General features: G+C 39.7%; 1 protein-coding gene and 1 pseudogene across 3 annotated transcripts in view; both read right to left on the reverse strand.

Moving 5' to 3' along the window:
* SLC44A1 (solute carrier family 44 member 1) overlaps window positions 1–26,688 on the reverse strand; it is a 199,997-nt gene that overhangs the window by 145,153 nt on the left and 28,156 nt on the right. For all 3 annotated transcript variants that reach the window (XM_059072104.2, XM_059072103.2, XM_059072106.2), the window contains exon 2: window positions 10,238–10,327. In XM_059072104.2, coding sequence (XP_058928087.1) covers window positions 10,238–10,327 — 90 coding nt within the window. The remainder of the gene's footprint in view (window positions 1–10,237; window positions 10,328–26,688) is intronic.
* LOC131761380 (Y-box-binding protein 1 pseudogene) lies at window positions 1,675–2,754 on the reverse strand (annotated as a pseudogene).

Raw genomic sequence — 26,688 nt, forward strand, 5'->3', positions numbered from 1 at the left:
TATGCTTCGCCACAGTGCCAAAGGCAAATACTACTTCCTTCAGAATGGCATCATGCTTGCTAAATTGAGGATGCACTGACCAAAGCAAAGCAATAAAACCCTACACTCAACTGCAGGCTACTGGGCATAAGAACAGGAAATAAGGTGAGTCACTACTAATAAACTGACTGAATTGGGAGAAAGGACGGGGGTTAAGAAATATTCTTGCAACACGGTCATTAAAAAGGCTGAGTTTTTTGTTTTCTTTATTAAAGTGACGAATGAAGATAGAGATGATCACTGTTTCACTCATCATAGCCAAGTATCATGAGTAGTACTTACCTAAGTAGCCCTGCTAGAGCTCAGGTCTACACTGGTAAATACTGTACTCACATGCAATGCCTCAAAGGATTTCCCCCTTAAACCTACTTTCCTAAAAAGGCAAACAAACTCTTTTTTCTAAATAGCTCCTCTATGTTTATCGTGCAGGTAAGGAACATGAAGTGGGAAGCGTAGAGAGTGTAGGTCTACCTAGTAAAAACGTCTTGAAACTACGCTTTGTAAGAAAGTGGACTTGGAGCAGAGGCTATGCCTGATTTGCTACCCTCTCACCCTCAGATTCTTTTGCTAAGTTATTTTAATTCTCTGTGCCTCAATCTACTCACCTGTAAAATGAAGATAATGAGTGTCGCTCTTAAGGCTGCTGTAAGGATTAAATGAAACAATCCAGTAAGGGGGTAAGAATCTTGTTTGGCACATAGTAAGAGCTCAGTAAATGTTGGCTATTACAGTCGCTAGAAATGAGAACATATTGTAAGGGAAAGACCATGGGCTTTGGAGTCAGATAAACTTGCACTGATCTGTGGAATACTGATGAATCCATTTTCTACTCAGGTGACCTTGGACAAAACTTGCTTGATTCTCCATGCCTCACTTTACCCATCTCTAAGTTGGGGCTAAAACCACTTACCACTAAGGTTGCTGTGACAAGTACCTAAGATAATAATGTAAAGTGTCTGTCTCTGTACATGTTAGTACCCTTCTGCCTCAAAGCACAGCTAACTGCTAGCACTGGAGTTAGGCATAGGCTGGTCAGTATTCACTCATTCGCCCTCACCCTGGTTTCCCTCTCCCTCTCTCCTGACTCCTCCAAGGAGACTGCAGGGCAATTAGTCCCACCTCAGAACTTCAAGCCAATACTAAGATATGAGAAAAATATGTATACTCCCCAACATACATATACATGTGCAAATCAGCATGCCATTTTTTAAAAGAAAGTTTAAGACCTTTATTAACAGGTTCTTGCAGTTTGCTGACTTTTTTGAAAAAATCAAGCTGTAAACTCTTACTACAAATTAAAAATGAGGTTCTTAAAAATCTCAACTTGACCAGATATGAAACAATTTAAAAACCTTTAAAGGTGTATTGAGAAAAACCAGGGTTTTTTTTTAAAAAAAAAAAAAAAAAACCACGTTTCTCATTACCAAAAAAGATACGTCTTTAGGTAAAAATAATAAAAACCTCATGATGCATAGATAATGCAGATAGCTCTAGTTATCTGGTCAACAGGCAAAAAGCAAGCACTTAAGGTCTTCAGCTCCAATCTTTTGTTCACTGCTTATTGCTGGAATTTCGTATTCATTTCTTCTTGTTGGATGACTAAACCAGATGACCATAGAGATGGCAAACTGGCATTTACTCAGCCCCGCCCTGCTCAGCCTTGGGAGCAGATGAGCGGATGAATTCTCAGCTGGTGGATCATCGGCTGCTTTTGTCTCTTCGCCACCTTGTGGTTTAGGGTTTTCTGGGCGTCTGCGTCGGTAGTTGAAGTTGCGGCGGTACCGACGTTGAGGTGGCTGCTGACCTTGGGTCTCATGTCCTTGATTTTCTTTATCTTCTTCATTGCCGTCCTCTCCGGGCTGTCTCTGGCGAGGAGGGCCCCTGCGGAATCGTGGTCTATAACCCCGATACATATTCTGTCTCAGTGGTCTACCTTGTTCCCCTGCACCCTGGTTGTCAGCACCCTACATCACCTCTCCCTGCACAGGAGGGTTGGAATACGGTGGTCGACGTCCATAGGGTCTGCGCACGCAGTAAGGTGGGCACCTTCGCCTGCGGTAGGGCCGCCGCTGTTGGGCCTGGCCTTCGGGAGCACTCTCCGATCCCTCATCCTTTTCCCCGCTCTCAATGACTTGGTAATTCTGCTGGTAATTGCGGGGAGGACCCCTGCGACGTGGACAGCGTCTATAATGGTTACGGTTCTGCTGCATATTTACTGCCTTGCGCTGGAACTCCACCAGGGCCTGTAACATTTGCTGCCTCCGCGTCCTCTTCTCCTTCAACGACATCAAACTCCAGTCTCTCCGTCTCCTACGCTGCGAAGGTACTTCCTGGGGTTCTTCTTCTTTACGGCAGTCTGGCGTACAAATACATCTTCCTTGGTGTCATTCCCGTTGATGAAGCCTTACCCGTTTCTTACATTGAACCATTTTACTGTTCCCCAAACCTTCGCTGAGATGATTTTGTTGTCCCCGCCGCCGATGTGAGGCCGCCCGGGCTGCCGCGCCCTGCGCCGCCGCCCGCCCGTCGTGCAGGGCGCGGTGCCGGCAGCGCTGAGGGCGGCGGGCGGCTGCCGGGTCTCGGCCTGGTTGCGGCGACGGTGACTGGGGCCCCCTGCGGCAGCTGCAGCTCCTCCAGGGCTGTGATGGTAACTAGGCCGGCGGCAGCGATGGCACAGCTTGGGGCTCTCTGGGGTCCGCTCTCCCAGCATGCCATTTTAAGCATATCCTTGAACTTCAAGTTAGGAAGCCCTACACTAAACAAAACTGGAGGTGGAGGTAAATATTGGAGGTTTCATGGCTAACTTTTCCAATACAGCTCTTTAACAAGAAGGATCACAGAGTAATAGGAAGGGAATCCAGAAAGTTCTGGATTCAAACCCTCATTCTACCACTTACTACCTGTATAATTTTGATCCAGTTACCTACTTAGATGTTTCCTCCTCATGTCTGACACAAAGTAATATCAACTGTTTCACAGCATAATGATGAAGACTAAATGAGATAATGCATCTCTAACTTCTAGCTGGTCTGGTACATGGCAGGTGATCAATATATGGTGCCTGTTAGTGAGAAAGTCAGACTAAAGAGGTTGACAACAGTAATTGGGGACAAACCAAAAACCCCTTCAGTTCTCTATTTCAGACAAGACTTTCTAAGGGGTCAGGGGAAGTGAGAAAAATTGTCAGTCATTTTGTTATGACACAGAAACATTCAGACCACAATTACAGTCTTCTTTCACTACTAGTCTAAAATAGGAAAGCCCTTGCACAATTAAAAGGTTATGTTCTTCTTTCACTTTTTATACAAATTTTCTTCTTATGTTTGATAAGTACTTTGTGTTACAGATTGCCTTAAATAGCTTCTGATTTCCCTTTATGACTATTTTTAACAATACTGTTGGACATGTGGTTTTTGTGCATGTGTGTGTGCTTGTGTTGTTTTTTTTTTAAATCATAAGTCACCTCATATCCCTCTGGGATGTAGGCAGAGTATAAATTATAAATGTTGGGCTTCCCTGGTGGCACAGTGGTTGAGAATCCGCCTGCCGATGCAGGGGACATGGGTTCGTGCCCCAGTCTGGGAAGATCCCACATGCCGCCAAGCGGCTGGGCCCGTGAGCCATGGCTGCTGAGCCCGCGTGTCCGGAGCCTGTGCTCTGCAACGGGAGAGCCACAACAGTGAGAGACCCGCGTACCACAAAAAAAAAAAAAAAAAAAAAAAAAAAAAAATATATATATATATATATATATATATATAAATGTTACATATATATGGTAAATGGGACACTAACATATTTTCACATAGGCCATTTAAACTTCTTAGTAGCTTCCCAAAGCATTAGAGTGGAGAGGGTGCAAAGCTGCAGCAGAGAAGGAAGGAGAATAGGAAGCTAATGAGATAGAAAGAAACCAAGACAGTTATTCCAGAGACTTCCCATATGGTACAAGTAGTGACAATGGAGAACTAGGCCAAATATAATTAAAAAGACAATCTCCTTTTTAAAAAAATGTGAAATCCAAATGCAGGAAGCAATACAGTTTCAAATGAGAAAAAATGTGGTACATGAAATTAAAATAGGCTGAGAGAAATTTTACAGAATGCACTCAATAATTTAATGGCTCCGTGAGGCGGATGGGGGCCATACTCAACAGAAGAAAATCACATTAACTAAGCAAATGATAAGGGGGATGAGGAAAGCTTTTATACATCTATAGTAGGGACCAATCACTAGAGAGAAAGTAAGCCTATTAGTAAGGAAGAGAATCATGGCTAAAATCTTAAAATGACTAAGCTATTGAAGTGCTTTCAGAACTGCTATTTGAAGAGAGAGAGAAGGGGCAGACAAATCTAATAACAAACAGGAGGTGACTCAAATCAGATAAAGGGATACAGGGATGGTAGATCACAGGCAAGATCTGGCAACTAATAAGTACCTATTGCCTACGTCAGAGAAAGACAATTTGCTAATTAATGAACTGTACTCATTTCCCCTTCACATCACAAGGTTTAGTTCAACTTAAGTTAAGAGTTTTGCCTTAGTTTCATTCACTATCAGTCAAAAAAAGGGACATATTTTATTTCACAAGCATGTTTGAATTTCACACATGGAGCATTTACCATGCAACTGAGCAAGGCAGAGGCCTTAGTTTCTCTCTGAAGAAAAAAAAAAGTCAACAAAACATGCATGAGGGGTGGGGATGGGGTATGAATATGACATTATGCTTCAAGATAAAAAGATGGGGGAAAAAGACTTCAGACTTACAGCCTTCTCCCGGGGATTAATGAAAATATATCCAGGCTTTTTTCTCAAAGACTTCCTCTCTTATCTCAACACTTGGAATCAGTCTGCTAATAACTAATTTGTCAGACTTCAGAGTAACACTTGGCTTCTCTTCCTCCTGTTCTGAGAACCCTGAGACAAGGGGGCTATTAGGACCCAGCAGATGGGATAGAATTAGAATGTCTGATGCAGAACTAATACTTATGCAAGCAAATTTCAAAAACAAAGTTAAAAGCTTTGCCAATCTGCCAGATTTCTGGATTTCTTTAAAGTTTAATAGGATACAATTACTCTAAGAAAGAGGAAAGAGGAAAAAAACAAGAATGGTTGGAAGTCTAGGAGATATCCACTCAATAAGCATTTATTGAGCACATAAAAACACAAGATGCCATGCAAGGTACAAAGGGTTATAATATGTAAAGTTCACCCTGAAAGAACGGAAGTGTTCTCAAAAGAAAAAAATAATGGGGCATGAGGGAGCAAAATCAGAGAGGTTCAGTTTCATGGGCAGCTCGAGCAATGAAAAAGGAAACACAGACAAAGAATATGTCCTGAGGACTGAACCCAGCTCTTTTGCAAATACTCATGATCCCAGACAAGTCACTTTAAATTCTCTGAGCCTCAGTCTCCTTACCTGTCACTAAGAATGGACTAGATTAATCTCAAAAGCCCTTTCCACTTCCAAAATGTTATGATTCTAAGGGAAAGTACATACAGAGTAAATTTTTTCAGGGTATACTTCCAGGGAGAAGTATAGGCCCTTTTGATCCACTATAATGACTGAGTGGGGAAGGGGCAGGAGGGGATGTAGATTAAAAGTAAATGGATTTAACTGAACTGTACATTTAAAAATAGTTAAAATAATAAATTTTAAGTTATGTATATTTTACCACAATGATTAAAAAAAAAGAAAAACCAAAAGATTTAACAGAAAGTAGGTAGTCATTTGGATCAGGTGACCTTAAGGTAATTTTTGGCATGCTGTTCTTTTTCTATTCTATCATCCTGCCAAAGCACAGCCCATCACACAGGTGACGAGACACTGCAGTGAGTCTTTGAGTCTTTCACTTTGTGCTGCATACTCCACAATAGTTAATGAGGTAGAAACACTATGCTCTAAGAACTAGACTAAGGCTATAAAATAAAAAAGGTCCTTGAAAGCAGTCTGCAGGGATGACCTATGCAAACCTATAATGGTTCCTAAATCCAGCTCTAGTCCAGATCATTCTCCAAAATTCCAGCTCTGTATTTCCAACTGCTTATCCCTACCCACACACTGTACATGTCCACAACTCACCTCCTTCCACATTTCCCCAAACCACTTCCCCTTCCTGCATATGCCCTATCTCCGTTAGCAGCACCATTCCTGATTAGACTGCACAGCTAGGATATGGAGTGAGAGGACTCTAGCGTCCGAACTCTGCACCAGAGGAAGCAGGAATGCTAAACTCTTTACTCAGAGTCTGAAATATTGACTAGACCACATTTAACTGGCAGGTGAGGTTACTGTGTCCTACAGGTCCATGTTCTTAACAGCAGCTTCTTTTGTTGTTCCCAGTTCTGGGCAACAAAGAAGGGACTATCTCTTGAGGCCTTGCCTTCTTCCTCTTCTCCCCTGGGTTCAATGCTGCCTCCACTGTGTAATCTTAGACAAGTTATTCAACATATCTCTGTGCCTCCTTATCTGTAAAGTGGGAATGATGATAACAATAGTATCTACTTCACTGAGCAGTTGTGAAAATTAAAGCAGCAATAATTATCAGGGGTAAGTTGTAGGAGGTATCTATGTCTTCTATTTTCCAAGGTACGTACTCCTGTTAGGACCATCCAGACTCCTCTTTTTCCTGACTTTTGAGGTAAGATGATCTGGGCAGATTTGGTCCAGGTGGATCTCTTTTCTTTCTTCTTGTCACATATACCTCTACTTGGGACAGTATTAAGTCACACTATTCAAGGTGGGAAGAACCTTGAGTCCATGTGGGCCAAGCTTCGTTCCACAGGTCATGTTTACCAAGGAATTCTTTACTGGGCATAACCAAGTGACTGCTTGGCTACTAACAAAGTAGTACTTTGTTTATCCATCCCACTCTTATTCCTTCATGTGCACAGAAACTGTGGTTTGGAACCTACAAGGAGCTGGAGTAGGATTTGAGCTGAAAAAGCTTACCCGGAACCCATAACACAAGAATCTCTTAGTCATCCTTTATCTGTTTCCCACTTGCCCGCAACACTGGTGACACCAAATATTATTGATCCCACTCCTTCAATCTCTCTCCTCTCCTTTACTATTTCCTTATTTCAGATTTTTCACCTCTTATTTAGACTCATCTGAACGGTTGCATCAGCCTCTGAACTGGTGGCCTGAAATCTCTTCCCTCTTTACAATGACTTTACATTTACTTTGGCTACCAGGGCCATGTTTCTAAACCCAGCCATATCATTTCTTGCTTAAAACTCTTCAGTAGTTTATCAGTGCCTACAACAGTGGGTCTCAACACTGGCTGAACGTTAGAATCACAGATTAAATCAGATTCACTGGGGTGGGGCCCAGGAATGAGTATTTTTATTCTAATACCAGCTAATTCCAATATGCAGCTAGTGTTAAGAACCACTTATTTACTATCTTAATGGAAAATAGAAATTTAGAAGTACAATGCTACATGTAATTTTTTAGAACAGGCTAAGCATATGTCCAATAATTTCAAAATATTGAATAAGTTCGAATCTGGAAGACGACAGCTCTCACAAAGGCTGATAGCAATTTACTTTGAAAAATACCCTAAGTTCTAGACAATTCAAGCATGGGAAAACCTTAAAAGTAAGGGAAGAAATAAAAGAAAAGTACAAGTATTTATGATGAGATGAACATGTGTAAATAAAAAGATTTAATGGTGAAGATGAGTGAAAGATGACAAGATCTTAAAATGTTTCAGAACTACAGAGTAGAGACCAAGGAGTGAGCAAAGAACTGCAAGTAAGGGCAGTGAGTAAGATATGGTTTGAGTAATGGGCTGCAAAGATTGACTATAAAAGCAGAAGCAACTGGGCCACTAGGTGAAAAGAATATAGGCAGAAAGTTCCGGTTCCTATTCTATTTTGCCTTTCATGGGCAGCAGTATATTCTTAGATAAGCTAATACTTAATCTCACTACACTTTGCCTGTAAACTGGGGATAAAACCCATTTCATAGTGTAACTAGGAGAATTTAGTGAGATAAATACATATATGAAAGCATCAAGCCCATGATGATCCTCAGAAAATATTTGTTGAATGTTTCTCTTAAAGGTACTATAGAATGAAATCCAAAGGCAAAAACAAAATACAACTTTTTAAAAATATACAAAGCACATACTCAGAAGACCAAAAAAAAAAACTTTGGTCTATTGTTGTGCCAGTAAGGTGTGCAACAGAACTTTGAGATTTCTCCAGTTTCCACATGGCAAAATTTGATGTTAGCTCAGCTCCAAGATGGTAATCCATAGAAAGAATCATTCCAAAACATAATGCTATGCCTGCATTTAAAAGTACACACAGTGGGTCTTAATTAACATCACACTGAAATTAACATTATATTAATTACCATTGCATTACAACGGTTCAGTAAACAAATAGTTCCTTACACTCTGGTCACTCCCAAATCAGCCTATTAACATTAATGATTGCACTTTCCTGAGCTATTTTAGCACAGAAAATCAAAAGCACCTCGGGTGGCAGGTACATATTTTTATAAACATAATTTTGAAAGGTCAGCTGCTTTTTGTCCCAGGGTGAAATTCAGGAGTGGGGAGAGGTTGTGGACTAGTTCTGTTAGCAAAGAACGTTCTCCACACTCTGATGCTGCATTTCAGTTGCTACTCCATTAAACTAAGTAGACTCTTGAACAACATCTTACAAGTCCTAAGTTAGGAAATGGGTATTTTGATGTTTTCTAAATAGCCTAGATTTGATGAAACTGAGCCGTCTATTATCTTTAAAACTAGCACTCTTTATTTTACTGGATTTATTATATCTCATCAGAGTTCACTGCTTTCTTTTCCTTGATTCAGGAGCTGGACTGGTGCCTACACTTATGCCCATTAGCCATGAATAGGGTTGTTCTGTGCTTCTCAAATGACATTCTCAAGGTGGGCAGCCGCAGAGAGACGCAGAATAAGATTACCTAAAAAGTAGTAATAAATAAAAAATAACAAGATTCCTAAAAAAAAAAAAAAAAAAAAAAACACACACAAAGGTATGGGAAAAAGGAGGTTAAATACACTCACACTTGAGTGAAAAAAAAGGGTGCCTGAGGTGGCATAATTGTGTTCTCAGCTGCAAAGCCTAAGGAAAGAGAGAACAGTACTGTCTGCCCGATCCCCTGATCCCCTCGAGGGAGAGGAAACTAAGTGGCAGAAAAGAGCACTGGCCTGGAAGGTAAAGAGTCCTGGGCTCTGTTCCCAACTCTGCCTTTCACTAACAGTGTGGCCTTGGGATGGTCATTATCGTCTCTGGGGTCTGATGTTCTTAACGTATATAATGAGGGTGATGCTCCAGATGAGGATTTCTAAGTCCTTGCTAGCTCGAAATATCGGCTAGCTCTAACACAGCTGCTTTCTACCTTTTTTCCAGCCCAGCACACTGGCAGTGACACTAAAGTCCCTGAACACCATGTGGAAACTCCTGCAGGGTAGAGCAGGGACGCAATCTGAGTAAGCACAGCCCCAGCACTTTGCACTCTGCTCCTCCATCCTCCACACCCATCGGAAAATCACCAGCTCCCGTGACCTCTGACTGAGAGATGCCACTTATTACAGTAGACACAGCAGGTAGCAGAAGCCTAGTATGGGTCGAAGGAGGAAGAAGCAGGGAGAAACCAGCCTCCTTCTAGGAACAACTAAAAAATGTCAGAACTGGAAGCATTGTAGATATCATCTAGCAAAACCTCTAATTTTATAGAAAAGAACACCAAGTCCCTGAAAGGAAACTGAATGGCACAAAGATAACCATCAGGTTTGTGTGACTGGGTTGGATAAATACTCAGGACTCGACTCCATGACCACTGCTCTGCTCACCACCCCATCAAGATCATAGTTCACGGATATTTTGGTCAAATGACCTGGCTTTCTGAAATGGGCTAGTCAAAGAGATAGAGTTTCAATTATTCCTTAATTTTGATCACAGTTTTCATGCAAACCAAAAAAAAAAAAAAAAAGTCAAGGGGTACCAAATAAATACCTTGGGGTATTGGTATGGGGAAAAATAACCTGCTTCAATGGTATCCTAGGACTTCCATGTATAAGCAATTCAAGAGGGGTTATTTATTTATTTACAAATATAAATAAATAAATAAATAAATAACAAGTTCCCTCTTTAAACTAACTCCCCATCATCTCCTCTGATCATGAGTTCAGGTTCTGAGGATCTGTGAGTTTCTTACCATCCCAATGCAGAACAGGATAAAAAGCAGCAGCCACGGTATGTCTGTGCAGCTACGGTCCTCCAGTGGCTTCCATTCTCGTTTGGAGCTCTAATTGAAAACACAAAGAGAGTGGTAAATGTGAATTTTAGTTAAAGTTAGGAAGGTGCAAACATGCCATCGATACCTAGATCCCTTCTTTTCCTGACAAATTCCTATTGAACTCAAAGGTTCACCTTTCTGTGAATTTTACCCTAACACCCACCTCTCTTCCTGGCCAGGACTGATTCCAATGCTGTTTTGGTACCTCTATTAGAACAGTTAGCATGCTGAATTATTATGGACTGAGCTATGCCCCTAGCAGAGCATGAGCTTTGCAAGGGAAGAGACCACTTCTCATTTCCCAGCGTCTAACATGATGCTTGAGGGTTCATGGTATATACTCAGTAAGGGCTTTTTTAAATTAATAAACAAACAGATTCTTCCAACATCAATCTTGGTGGTAGCTTTTTCTTTGTGTGTCCAGAGCTAGACTTAAAAATGTAGAACATGCTTTCTACATGTTCTCATCTAGGAAGGAAGCTGATTACTTATGAATTCCTATTGAGGGATGGACTCTTCTAAGTCTAATAAAATTCAGGAACAAAAAACTAAATTAAAACACTTTTACAGACAGATCTGGGCAACTCCTAAACCACCATCCACAAATTTTCATCCTGTTTTTAGAAAGTGTAAAGAGTTTTTAGATCAAACACAAAGATTCCCTAACTAAAAAACTAAAGGCATTCTAAAAGTTAACTTGCAAAGTATTGACTGGAATTGAGTGCACTTTTTTTTCATACAGCTATAGTCTTAGGTTCTCAAATCAGGTCACAAATTCCCTTTAACCAGAATGTAACTGAAATAAGCTTGAGCTTTCTAATGAACAAAAATCCCTGAGCCTCACACCTTTTCCTGGAAACAGTAAGCAGAGAAGGGAGAGAAGGTAGCCTTGGGAAACTTATGGGAAAAGTTCCTGCAAAAACAAGGCCGGGGCCTCCAGTGGCTTCCATGACAAGATCCAGGAAGCTATCCGGAGAAGGCTTGTCAGTAGGAAAGGACACCAGCACAAGGTGTGGTAAGGAGATAAGAGAGCTCTCTAGTATAATTAGTACATAGAGTTCAAGAGTGGGGACCCAGGTCTTAATCAGGTTTGCTTAGCTTTCTCTCCTTCTAAAACAGTTTTGAACTTTGACAACCTGATGAAAGCTACAGATTCTTTTCTTAGGAGATAAGCACATAGTTGCATAATTTTCTTAAAAGTTTACGGAATTCACACCCCAGGTTATGAAACTCAACGTTAAAATACCTGCCTATGGACATTGAGGGCAAAGCGCTGGAGCTACAACCACTCCTTCCTGACCCCTAAATGCTAACCAGACAAATGCCTTTCCCTCCTTTAGTGTCTTATACACTGTTAGTTTTTCACAAAACAACAACAAAAACCACCACCCTTGACAGCTTGTTCCCAGACACCCACATAAGAAAACAAAAGAGCACAAGTTAGTCATGGAAAAAACCTCAGGCCAAGACTCTTAACTAGCATTAAAAAGCAAGAGTGAGTAGGCAGTGTTTTCCAGAGGACTATAACACTATGGCAAATGGATAAAGGACTCTGTCCTCTCCTTGGCTCTGTCATTAGTTAGCTACATGACTTTAGATAAAATGCTTCATCTCCCTGAGTGGCAGGAAGAAGTCAGATTAAATCTCTTAGGTTCCTTCCAACTCTAAAAATCTATGGTCAGGAATGCAGTTTTGTGAAAATTTGTGCAATGACTAAAAAACTGCAAAAATAATTTGACATTATTCCCTGTGTTATTCAAATAAGAATGCATGCATTGTGGTCTGTGTTTTGGAAGACAGTTGTTCATAGTATGAATAAAGAATGTTTCTTTGTATTAAATAATTTCAAGCTTGAATAATACCCATGATAGTAAAATTACTTACAAACACAGAATTTGGACACATCTTTGAAATTCATTACATTTACTCTAAGGTGATTTCCAGAGCAATGGCTACTTTTAAATACTATATTTGTTTATCTTAACAAACAGTATGTATTAGGGGAAGGCAGGGGGCGGGGGGATGAGCCTCAGACTGATTGAGCATTTTCTTTATCCACAACTATTTTCACTTCAGACCAACATTCAGCTTTTAATGCTTAAATTTTTACCTATAACATAAAGAAGGTAGAATTTCATTTTGACCAGAAAAACACAAAGATTCAATATCTCAACAGTCAACTTACTGTGGGCCACTTCTGGGCCAAATACATAGAAAACCTTTCACTAGGGATGAGAAGTGGAGAAGGGGTAGGGGTTACTTATAAAAAATAGTCACGGAGTACAACATGGAATAGAAGAATACAAAAAAAGGAGGTAGTCACCTCACTCAGATAAAGAAAGGCTTCTCCAGGAGGGGCGGCTTACCTCATAGGCTATTCTGAGGATTAAATGTGAGCATCTGTCACACAGTAAGCACTAATCTTGGTTATAATTCTTATTTATCAATACTCACTTTTCAGTTAACCTTCTTGCTATTGTAAAAATGTCCCTTTACCACGTGGACCTTTCCACTAAAAGGACAGAAAGAATATTAAATTCACCTTTTCCCCTTCTATTACTAAAATTTTGACTTACTGGTGGCATCTTTCATTTTAGCTACTGTTTTTAATGCTTTCAGTTATTGATTACTATTAACTAGGCACTATACCCAAAGGTTTATACACATTACCTTCAAAATAGTTCTCTAATGTATGTATCATCCCTAATTCACAGCTAAGGAAACTCAGGCTCATAAGATAAGTAATCAGACCAAGGTTTCACAACTGTGCAACCAGTATTTGAACCCAGGTCTGTGGCCACAAAACCAAATCTGATGAGAATATCATTCATTTTGTACTCGTCAGTAAAGAGCAAAAAAACCTCCATTAGTTTTTCCTCACACTGCAAAATTTGGGAGCCTACCCAATAATTTAAAATCCTATAGGCACAGAGAAAAAGAGAGATGTTTTATGAGCCATGAAATTTTTCAAGCAAGTCAGGAAACCCAACAGTTGAAAGAATTTAATGATTCTTTAACAGACTTAACCAAGTGGTAACTGGATTTAATGCTGTCTGTTTCTTCCCATTAAAATCCACACAGACCTAGCAAAAGTAAAATGTTTTGCAAAAGCACTTTTTAAATGTGATTTTTATCCCTTTCTCAAATTCTACATGAGGTTAATAAAGTCTGTCAATCAATGTTAGGTCCCTTTCCATTCACAGAATCTTACAATTCAGGAACTAAATAGGACCAAAGTAATCATAGAGTCTCAGCCTTTAAGTGACCTAGGGAAAGGAAAGGAAGGGACTTGCCTGACTTGCCCAAGATCAATTGTTTTGATCTTCAAAACAATTCTGTTAGTTGTTATTATATATTCCCAGTTTTTCTGCTCTGTAAGAGAAAATCAAGGTTCAAAGAAAGTAAGTGGAAAATTCAGTACTGAAACCTGAGTCCTCAAACTCTAGTAGAGAGATGGAAACTATAAGAAAGAGATGCTAAAAATAAAAAACCATGGTAACAGAGATGAAAAATGCCTTTGTCTGGCTCATCAGTAGACTAGACACTGCCAAGGAAAGAATCGATAAATTCAAGGATAGGTCAATAGAAATTACCCAAAGTGAAACACAAAGAAAAAGAGAATGAAAATTTTAAACCCAGAACAGAACATCCAAGAACTACAGGATAATAGCAAACAGTCTAACATATGTGTAATTGGAATCCCAAAAGAAGATTAAAGGGAGCATAGGGAATGAATAAAGAAATAACGACTGAGAATTTTCCAAAACTAACAAAAGAAATCAAAGCACAGATCCAAGAAGCTCAGAGAATCCCAAGCAGGATAAATACAACACACACATGCCTGCATACACACACACAAACACATCCTACACAAACTATATTCAAAATGTTGAAAACCAAATATAAAGACATCATCTTGATGGCAGCAAGAGGGAGGAAAAGGCACACTATAAACAGAGAAGCAATGATTAAGCAACTTATCAGAAACTGTGCAAAGCAAAAAACCATGGAATGACATCTTTAAATTACTGAAAGAATTAAAAAGAAAAACAAAAACATTATTAACTCAGAATTCTATACCCAGAGAAAATGTCTCTCAGAAATGAAGACTTGGGCTTCCCTGGTGGCGCAGTGGTTGAGTCCGCCTGCCGATGCAGGGGACACGGGTTCGTGCCCCGGTCTGGGAAAATCCCACATGCCGCCGAGCGACTAGGCCCGTGAGCCATGGCTGCTGAGCCTGCACGTCTGGAGCCTGTGCTCTGCAACAGGAGAGGCCCCAACAGTGAGAGGCCCGTGTACCGCAAAAAAAAAAAAAAAAAAAAATGAAGACTTTTTCAATGAAAACCTAAGAGAATTTATCAGCAGCAAACCTGAAGTACAAAAAGTGTTAATGTTCTTCAGGCCGAAAGAACATGATATGAGACAAACTTGGATATACACAAAGAAATAAAGACTTGTAAAATGAAGTTTTGAAATTTTTGATAATAAAGTACTTAAAAAATAAGCATGTAAATATATATGTATAACAACATTACAGTCTTCTTGCACACTCTACAAGATTAATAACCTAGAAAGCAGAATTATAATTTTTAATGCTAGTATTAGACCATAAAAAATAAATCTAAGTCAGACCACAGCTGATGTATGCCTTATGTTTGTATTATATTCATATCCTTAAAGTTAGGGAGGAACAATATTTAACATCTTCACATTGCTTCCTACACTTTCTACATCATAGACTAAAAAACATTTTTTTTCCATAGTATCTTACAGAAGTCATAGTACAGGCAACTATATATATCCTAGACTTCACATTCACTATAAACCCTAATAGCTAAAACCAAGGCCTTCTGGTGAACTTGATATGATAGGGGGGTGTATTTTTTTAGGAAATAAACCTATAAAAAGTTTTGTCTTAAATTTCCATGTTGGGACGTCCCAGGTGGTGCAGTGGTTGGGAATCGGCCTGCCAGTGCAGGGGACATGGGTTCGGTCCCTGGTCCGGGAGGATCCCACATGCCGCGGAGCACCTGAGCCTGTGAGCCACAACTGCTGAGCCTGTGCTCTGGAGCCCACATGCCATAACTACTGAAGGCCAGGTGCCTAGAGCCCGTGCTCCACAACGGGGGTGGCCGCTGCAATGGGAGGCCCACGCACCGCAGCAAACAGTAGCCCCACTCACCACAGCTGGAGAAAGCCAGCACGCAGCAGCAAGGACCCAACACAGCCAAAAATAAAATAATAAATAAATAAAAATTTTTTTTTAATTTCCATGTTGTTCCTAATGAAGACACAGTTGTTGAGTAAGTGTGTTTTTAGATAATAGTCACACACAAAGATTTTGACAAGTGATATGTTACAATCAGTTAGTCAAATCAGGCATCACTGGAGGGCATCAGCAGTAATAGGGCTGGCAGGGTGGGCCAAGCCAGGTAGGAGAAGGTCTGGCAGATGTGAATCTAGTTCATAGAAGTAGGCAGGGCTGGTTGGATCAGGAAGATATAAAAGGATCAGAGAGGCAACAGCAACAATCCAGAGTTAAGACAAAAAGAGTCAGCTAGGTCTCAAATATGGAAACAAGTAGGGTCCAAAATCCAGGAAGTCAGAAGATCCAGGTGATACCTAATGGCAAAAATCAAATGCTCCCTGCCCTATTTTTATACTCTGCATACTGTCTGTATGACTGTCTCCTAATTAAGATAGATATACAAAGATTCCCAAAAGATTCTTATTGTAATCTAGTAACAGTATTACCTAATGCTGAGTCTTTCCTTGATACACCAGATTTTTGTAAACATGGTTTGAAAATAATGAGAAATGTGCTAAAAAAAAATGGTATTGTCAGTTATACTAAGAAGTTACTTTGGGCTTCCCTTGTGGCACAGTGATTGAGAATCTGCCTGCCAATGCAGGGGACACGGGTTCGAGCCCTGGTCTGGGAAGATCCCACATGCTGCGGACCAACTAGGCCCGTGAGCCACAATTACTGAGCCTGCGCATCTGGAGCCTGTGCTCCACAACAAGAGAGGCCACAATAGTGAAAGGCCCGCGCACCACGATGAAGAGTGGCCCCCACTTGCCACAACTAGAGAAAAGCCCTCGCACAGAAACGAAGACCCAACACAGCCACAAATAAATAAAATTTTTTTAAAAAGTTACTTAATTTTTCAGGTAATACTCTTAAGCATTCTGTTGGTTCTTCAAATAAATACTGAGAACCACGCAAAGAACCTGAGATCCAAAGCCATGTACGATAGCCCCTACCCTTACAGAGCTATAGTTTAGCAAGAGAGGCAAACTAAGGATTAATAATGTGAGTGATGCCAAAATAGAGATGTGTAAAAAGTACTGCAGGAATAGAGATAGGGAACCATTAAGCAAACATTTGCAAGATTTACTGAAATTACCTCATAAACTTCTGAAGCAAACATTAAAAAATGATCCTCTGTTGTCTAAAATAGAATGTGTTTTTGTGCCCAAAACATACTAAAAATTCTTGCTAGTTATGATGGGGAAATATTGACTGCCAAATAAGAATTATTCCACTCAGAAATGTTTAGCAGTAAACAAACAGAACATTATGTTGGTTTAAAAAAACAAAAATCAGGGCTTCCCTGGTGGCGCAGTGGTTGAGTCCGCCTGCCGATGCAGGGGACGCGGGTTCGTGCCCCGGTCCGGGAGGATCCCACGTGCCGTGGAGCGGCTGGGCCCGTGAGCCATGGCCGCTGAGCCTGCGCGTCCGGAGCCTGTGCTCCGCAGCGGGAGAGGCCGCAGCAGTGAGAGGTCCGCGTACCAAAAAAAAAAAAAAATCAGCCATTTTCCTCACTTTGTACCCATTAGTTTTCTCTGTACTACATTTTATGGCTGCTCCAGTTAGAAAGGAGCCTTTCAGTTTTGGAAAAGAGAAAACATATCTTCCTTTGTTTTCTGGCACAATTAGTGCAGGGCTATATTTAACTAAGCTACTAGAATAATATTTTCATGTTGATGTCATTGGTGAGATTCCTACTAATCCTGAGTTAAGTACTATCTTGTCGCGTACATCCAGAGTTGCTGTAAATTGGAATTTCTGATGGGCTAAAGAACTGCAGGCTCCCTGTCATTTACCTAGTACCTTGTCCAGCGGCTCTACTTTAGTTTTCATTTCCCAGCTACTCCATGGCACAACTAGAAAGCCTCTAAAGCAGTCACTGAATGCATCTCCAAGGTCACTGCTACAGACATTTGTGATCTAAGTACATATGTCGCAAGCATTGGGCTATCTGTGAGGACTTCATTTTGTTCATGCCCATCTGTTTTACACAAAAACCTCCAATATTAAAGACAAACAGTCATACACTCCAAATCTTCAAAGCGCCCTCCAAGAACATACTGGTTCATTAAATTCCCAAAAATACTTTTATTTGTGCAGAGTAGTAACAAAAGAATAAAAGAGCTTATGTGTATCATTTTTGCCACACTCTTGAATAGAGTTAGCAGACCTGATGAAGTTGGGTAGCAATAAAACATGGAGGCTTTCAACTTTCTGTTCATAGCACCTGAAACTAAAATCTTGTAATAGGATTTTGAAAGACATTGCCTGTCCTTTGGGAAAGCTCTCTCAAGGATTTGGAGTGCATAACTACTTACAGTTACCATAAGTAGTCCATTTCATTTGCTAAGCTTGGTGATGGCAATTCATATTTGAAAGGTAAAAATAAGAGCCGTGATTTTAACAGGCAGTTAAAGGTAATAAGATACATTGAGTGGAAAGATACAGGCATCTGTGTCCAACTGCTTTTCTTAGTTCATGAACTTTATGCTAAATCACAAACATTCATCTATTTAAGGAAAAAGGGGGAAATGACAACCAGAGCTGCTCTAAGTTATGTATTTACACAGTGACAGAAAGATCATGGGAGATATGTTGCCAATGACTTCAATCTTTCCCTGAATGCCCTAAAAAAAGTTAACTGTGGGTCTGTTAGAGTTGTCCTTCTTCCATCAGACTTCTCAGGGGCTGTCTTTCTTACACAAGCAAATGATAAATACTGGGCAGAGGGGCTTCCCTGGTGGCGCAGTGGTTGAGAGCCCGCCTGCCGATGCAGGGGACACGGGTTCGTGCCCTGGTCTGGGAAGATCCCACATGACGCGGAGCCGCTGGGCCCGTGAGCCACGGCCGCTGAGCCTGCGCGTCCAGAGCCTGAGCTCCGCAACGGGAGAGGCCACAACAGTGAGAGGCCCGCGTACTGCAAAAAAAAAAAAGTAATGCTGGGCAGAGGCCACGTTCCTCCTGTCCTGCAACATAGCTAATAGCATCTTTTACCTCCATGACCAATGAAACACGATCAAAGTTATACAGATAAGCCTTGTCTGTAATCCTCTAATAGTATTTCTAACTTGCCTTTCTTCTGAATCATCTGTAAGCAATGTTTTTAATTTAAAATTACTATTTGGTTTTATTCTAATTATACAGTTTTCATGGGCTTCACTCCCCCCCATCACATCCTAAAAGTGTCAGAACATCTTCAGTACTTGGTGACACCAAGGGCAGACTGAATGGATCAGAATTGTACTTTGCACCTCCAACCTGCTACAGTACAGCCAGTTTCCATATAGCTAATGGATTTACTGATTTTTCTTGCTATACTGTAACCCTTTCTTTTAAAGCAGGAATTCATAGGTACTCAAAAGAGGACTGTCATTCCAATCTTGCTTCCCTTCCTTGATGGAATGGCTAAGAACTGACTTATGAAGACTACGATGACTTATGGAGAAGAAACATGAAGACTACACTGATCATATATATAGCTAATAGGTGAGTGGAAATGAGTAAATTTATGTCTTAAATCAAAATTAGATCTCATCTTTGCCAATGAAGAGTTTTTAGTCCATAGCAACTGTTCACAGAAATAAATATATGTTCAGTTCTGTGGCAGTGCCTAAGAACTCTCAAGGGAACAAATACTTATTACAGTTAAATAATTTACAAAAATATAGATTACATTCCTTTCTTTTGTGTTCCTAGAACACACTATGTAGGTACCACCATCACCGTAATTATTATTTCACATTATAATTATTTGCTTCCCCAGTAGATTACGAACTTTTTGAGGGTAAGGATATTGTTTCTATTTTTTGTTTAAATCAGGGATCAGTAAGTACTTAATATTCTTCAAGTGAAAGCCTATTCCACATGAAACTAGAATCTTACCCTAAGTGGCTGAACATATAATGGCCATTATTCCTACCTTACTGCCTACTTCGGGCAGGGACTTGCTGGGTTTTATTCACTGCTATATCCCTAGTAGACGAACAGTGTCTAGCACATAATAGGCTCTCAGCAAATTTATTTAATGGATGAATGAACAAGGTGAGGTCTTTTACCATTCAAGTAGCATAATGTTAGAGCAAACATCCTCACTGCCTCTCCTGCATGAGACCATTTCCTTAAAAAGCATTCTATTGCATCACAGCCTGGCTCCTTTTCCCACAGATATTGTAAAGTATAACATTCCCCAAAGATGTTGGTCAGTAGGTTCTATAAGAAAAATAAATTCCAGATTTAACTACGTTTGGGAAATGCTAGTTACTGAAATCTAGTCTTTTGAGCAGGACTTCTCTGAGACCTTATTGTGAGACTCTCCAAAATGTATCTGGTCACACACTGACTGGGAGACGTGAATACAGACAGTTCCAACCTCTCCCACAATACATTTCTGGAAACCAGAGCATAAGGGTTCATGGTTAGGATTGATGCTCCCACTGAAAAACACTTTCAGAAGTAAAGGCTGGTAGCACTGTTTAAGACTATGCTGAAACTCATAAAAAAGAATGAAACCTTGCCATTTGCAAAAACATGGATGGACGTGGAGGGCATTAATGCTAAATGAAATAAATCAGACAGAGAAAGACAGATACTGATATCACTTATATGTGGAATATAAGAAAATACAACAAACTAGTGAACGTAACAAAAAAGAAGCAGACTCACAGATATAGAGAACAAACTAGTGGTTACCCGTGGGGAGAGGGATGGGGAAGGGGCAATATAGGGGTAGGGGATTAAGAGGAACCAACGGTTAGGTATAAAATAAGCTAAAGTATATATTGTACAACAGGGAATACAGCCAACATTTTACAATAACTATAAATGGAGTACAACCTTTAAAAAGTGTGAATCACTATATTGTACACCTGTAACTTATTTAATATTGTACATCAACTATACCTCAATTAAAAAAAAGACTATGCTGAAACTGAACACAATGTACATTGGTTCAACACTTTGGAAAGTAATTTGGTGATACATTTAAAAAACCCAAAGAAATCATCTCAAACATTAAAATAGCTGCACATGAGATGTCCAATATAGTGATATTATGAGAAAATATTAGAAATCAACTATCTATAATAGAAAATAATTAAAAATGAGAATCGAATATTAAGCAATCATAAGGATTCTGTGGCTTATTTTATCTAAACTGATGTTTTACATGGTTAATATTTCTTCTTACAGGAAAATTATAGGACATAACCAAGAATAAGATATTATTAACATATTTTATATTTTGATTTCAAAAATAATGTCCAAATGTCCACATATTACTGTTGATATTTGAAGAACACACCTGCAGTGGTGTTTAACAGGTGGATAAAACCAGTTTCCTCCTAGCCTTCTGTAATTTCCATCTATATTTTGCATAACATCTGTTTGGATTTCAAGAGTAATAATACTTAAAATGCTACTTTGCTATTAGGAAAGCACATACAAACGCCCATCAACTAATGAACAGATACATACAATGTGGTAGATCCATAGCATGGAATATATATTTTGGAATAAAAAGGAATGAAGTAGTGATACAATACTACAACATGGATGAACCTTGAAAACTTTATAAGTGAAAGACGCCAAAGTGGACATATTATATAATTCTATTTATATGAAATGTCCAGAATAGGTAAATCTGTAGAAACAGAAAATAGATTAGTGTTTGCCTAGGATTGGATGGGAGTTAAGGGGAAATGGGGAATGACTGCTAATGGCTATGGGGTTTCTTTGGGGGATGATGAAAATGTTCTAAAATTGATTGTAGTGATGATGAAACCTCGGTGAACATATCAAAACCATTGAATAGTACACTTTAGATGGGTAAATTGTATGGTATATAAATTACATCTCAATAAAGTTGTTATATATATAAGAAAAATCATGCAAAAAGGGGGTCATTCTGGCCACTCACATATGGAGTTCTACTGCTTTCATTATAGACTCCATACAAACACTTTTAATACAGTTCCATTAGGTAGACAAGATAAAAGCAGAACAATTTAACTAAGGTAAAGAGTTGGGTAACAATGAAATCTGATGAAAGAAAACATTTTTCTGAGAAATCAGAAGTTACAAGAATTACTAGATAAAGTGCTGATTTTCATGTAATAGTTCAATTCCTCTGCAGGTAGCATAAGGGGAAAAGAGAAACAAGGTTGCAGAAAATGAAATAAAAGGTAAAATAGACCAAGTAGAGACAGAAAAGTCATCTTTTGAAGAGACCAAAGAACACACACACCAAGGCAAAAACTAGACTGTGGTATAAACACAGCTACAGAAAGAATGTACTTGTCAGAAAAAAGGGACCAGACAGGGAAGGTACACACACAGCTACTATTTATTTAGCACCTCTTAGGTGCCAGGATCAGTAATTGGCCAGTTACACTGAGAAATAACGGTCTAAAAGATGCACATTGACACTGCCCTTCCAAACTGTCTTGGGGAAGGGGTACCAGGGCAGCAGACTCTAGAATGCTGAATAGACAATTCAGGATACTGAGCTGCTGTGCCGTTAGTCATCCAGCCTATTCCCCTTCATCTGATTCCATGACGTTAGGCGACCTTCTCACTGTCCTCTGGCTTCCCACAAGTTGACAAGCAGTGTATATAAAACATAACTACAGAGCTATAGAAAATAAAGCAGTGGAGCAATAGAGGTTATTGCATATGCAGAGAGTCTGGAAGAATATATACAGACTAAGCTGTGAACAATTGTTATCTCATGAGGTGGGGTCAGAAAGGACTCTCTACTTATACATGTCCATATGTGGATTGGATTTTTTAATAACCACACTACTTTTCTATTAGGAATAAATATGATACTTCTTAAATAATAATTTGGCTTTACCTTAATACTAGCTAAGCTGACAAAAATCTTCTGGTTTGTATGTCAGTTTAACAAATTAGCCTCCTGAGTCGATGGCACGTGTCCTAAGACCTTGGTTTACATGAATCTACTATTAACGAAAGGATCTACTCTTAATGTACTAGCAAAATCAAGTTTCTGAGCCTACAAAGTCCCAGGGCTTGGTGAATTCTAAAAACAATACTTGGGCTTCCCTGGTGGCGCAGTGGTTGAGAGTCCGCCTGCCGATGCAGGGTACACGGGTTCGTGCCCTGATCCGGAAAGATCCCACATGCCGCGGAGCGGTTAGGCCCGTGAGCCATGGCCGCGGAGCCTGCGCGTCCGGAGCCTGTGCTCCGCAACGGGAGAGGCCACAACCGTGAGAGGCCCGCGTACCACACACACACAAAAAATAATAAAAATAAAATAAAATAAAATAAAAACAATACTTGGCCAAGCTTCCAGGTTCAGCCTGGTAAAACCTGAACCACACCAAGGACCCTGCATTCAAATTCTATAAGCAGAAAATATTAAAGAGCTATAATGTAGAATCCTTCTAGAGAATGTTTCCCAGCATTTCAGCATAATTTACAAATAGGCAGCTCCTTGAACTGCAGACTGGCCTTAGTCAACTAACTTTGAAAGAAAAGAGGCTGGTTCTATCCTACCACCAACCAACACCCTCTCCCTGTGTATGAATAGATCAGAATCATAGAGAAAGCCCTCGGAGGATGAGTCCTAGGTTTAGCCTGGCCCTAGAGTCTGGATCCTAAATCCAACTACATTCCCATCCCCAGCCGGGGGTTGGGAGGCTGGCTGAGGCCTGAGGCCTCAGGGCTGGCCCTCAGCCACCCCAAAGCATGGCCAATTGGTTACCTCCAAATGACTACTGGGTCTGTTAACGCTATGCTGTCACGAAGCCCCCAAATCCTACTTCTAGGTAGATCCAGCTACTCAAGATCAAGTTATCAGTTATTTAAGTCTGAAATGGAAAAGAACAATACAAGGCAATCAAGCATTAAATTAACTGTTGGATTAGAAGACTATTGCAGTCCCTTCCAATCCTGAGATACAATGGTTTCACAATCAGCAAAGGTTTCCAGGGGAAAAAGAATTAATGAAAACCAGTTAAAGACCTAAAGTAATTAAAGTAAACTCACACAAAGACTAGAAAACACCCAAATAAGTGAGGAGGAACACTGAATCATCAAATTAATAGCCCTATAAATGACAGATACTAAACTTGCTCTTAAAAAAAAAAAAATCAACCAAGAATAATGAATGTTAATGGACCAACCTTGAATAAATAAATGCTCTGAAAACATGAGCATCTGTAAATCTCCATGCCCAATGAGTCATTAAAATATCCCACTCATAAGAAACCATTTTTGTCCACCTCCAAAGCCAAGTCTCAAGCTCAGGCAGATGTCATTTATATCTTAACTGGTTTGTATCCAGTCCTGGCAAACTATCTTTCCCATCAGTCAGTCCTCTATGTGGCTGTTAAAGCTACTTTTCTCTTAAGATTAATTATTTATTAACCCCTTAAGAGTAACTACTTTTTTTTCTCTCTCTCCACACCTTTATTCCCATCTCTATGTCAATTGGTTCTTTCTGTACTGCCCAAAGCAATGATTCTCAATCACAGGCTTCAAACAACTATACAACTTCTAACAACACTGCTCCCATCTCCAGTAGATATGCACTTCTCTGAAATCCAGTTAAATACTGCTTCTTTACACAAAGTCGACCTTATAATAAACCAATCTTCTATTCGAACTACAGATATGATCACAAAGAAACAACCTATTCTAAGATGGTACATTTAAGACTGGGTTACAAAACGACCAGCTAGTAATCCATTGTGGGATAAAAGTGCAAGCCCCTGATAGAATCCCTCCATCTAACAAACATGAGATAGGACTCCAAGTCTCCATACTTTGCCACTTCTAGTCCTGACAATACCATGGCTCCTTGGCCACAATGAGACCCATCTTTGGCCTGCTGGTGTACTATAAATATCACTTAGGTCATCTTATCACTGTCTAGACACAAGCTTTTGTGCTTTCACTTATGAAAACTGTCATAGTAATTGAACAGTATCAAAGGGAGAATAAAAAACAGAGATGAGAATATAAATATGCAGAGACAGCAAAACACATGCACCACTGCCAATACTATCATGGGCTTTAGAAGGAGAAGAAATCAAGGGGCAAACACCCTCTGCTCTACTCCAACTCTTCTTTTTCTGCTAAGCATTTGGCTAGTAACACCTCTCCCCTTAGTCCTCAGCCATTGTATGATTTGGCCCCAACGGGGCTACTTCTAGAGTAGGTCCCAACCACCCCACCGGGATCTTTCCACCCCAGAGATCCTTTGCAGGTCCAGCACCCCATGCTGGTGCAAGTCCAGCTCAAGAAACCCTCCATGGTACAATACAGTGGATGTTTATTCCCAACCGTCTCTATTGTGTGCTTCCTGGGGAAGGCAGCTTCAAGCAGAAATGTGCTCTGGCCTGGGGTTGGTCTCCAGGTGGTTTCTCAGCATGCTCTGGCACGTCTGTGTATGGGCTGCTGCAGCCAGCATGCACCAGCTCCCGAGCATCAGCAAAACACATCTCTTCCCAACTCCTGCTCACTGACTTCATGTTAGTAGCCTGGTGGGAGTATTTATACGGTGGAAATCAGCAAATGTGACAAATCTGGATATTTTCTTTCTTCCCTTGCAGAGCTGATTGTTAAACATTAACCAGTACACCACTACCTGTGCCTCAGTTTGTCATCTAATTTGAGTTTTTCTTCTATATAGAAATTAGTTTTTGCATAGCCAAATAAATTTGACTTTGGACCTTTCCTCACTGCTTTTAAACTCTTCAATTATTTGATAAATATTGTTTTCTTCTACTTGTTTATGGATTCATGAAATTAACTCTGATGTATGAGTTATCCAAAACCTTTTAACTAAATATCATAGCTAATCAATAGTTGATTCAAAATGGCTCCTTTAACAAATAATAAATTCTTGTTTACACTACGCTCTTACATTTACACTCTTCCATTGACCTATTTTACTCTTGTGTCAACAACAAAACAATAGTAGTTAACATTTTTTGAGTACTTCCAGGTACCAGAATTTGCTCAGTTCTTTATATTATCTCATTTAATCTCACACTTTACAGGTGAGGAACCTCATGCCTGGAGAGATTAAGTCACTGAGCTATGGTCACATGTCTGGTAAGTGGCAAACCTGAAATCCAAATACTTTCCCTCCAACACCTAAACTCACTGCCACTCTGCTAAACGTAACACATTACTGATTGCTACAGCTTTTATATCTGATATTGGTCTCTCCTTTATGTTTACTGCTTTGCCAAGCCCCTCAAAAAATATATGTATTTTTAACTCAGACCATGTTAACTTTATAAATTAATTGGGAAAAAATGACATCATGTCAATATTCCATTTTTTGCCTCCAGGAACAAAGTACAGTCCTTCAGTTCAAGTTTTATCTTATAAATCTCAAGAGAAGTTTTATAGTTTTCTTCATTTTGATCATACATATTTCTCGTTAGGATTATTTCTAAGTATTTTGTATTAGTTGTTACTAAGGTGAATGGGATATTTTTCCCATTATATGTTTCCAACTGGTTATTGTTGATACTTGGGAAAGCTACTGATTTTTGTATACTTACCAAATATAGCCCTTAGTAATAATTTTTAGTTGATTTTCTTGGTTTTTGTATGTTGTCTCCTTTCTGATCATTATACTTGCTTTTGTTTTGTGGTTTATTGCATCAGTCAGAACTTCTAGAACGATGCTAATAGTGATAGAAGGCTTGCTTATGTGCTACCAAAGTAAAGAGAAAATCCTCTAGTGTGTCACTGTCAAGTGTAATATTGGCTGTTGGTTCAAGGCAGTGGATCTTATCAAAGATGCAGTTTTTACCTTCTAGCTTTAAAATAGCTTTATAAAGGAGGAGACTTTGAACTTTCACATTTTTTTTGAGCGTACCACTGAGATAATTTTAGGGTTTTTCTTACCAACTTCCTATTTGAAACAGAAAAATTCTAGACTATCCAATAGGGAGGTAGGTCTGAGTTTGGTCCTGGTGTGTATGTCAGCTATAAGACATCCTAGGTCAGTAGTACGGTCTGTTCTGCAAAAAGTGTGTTTCTTTGTCATGCATTACCTCACACACAACTGGCAAACAGA

This window comes from Kogia breviceps, chromosome 8 (assembly GCF_026419965.1).
Source record: "Kogia breviceps isolate mKogBre1 chromosome 8, mKogBre1 haplotype 1, whole genome shotgun sequence".
Lineage (NCBI taxonomy): Eukaryota > Metazoa > Chordata > Mammalia > Artiodactyla > Physeteridae > Kogia > Kogia breviceps.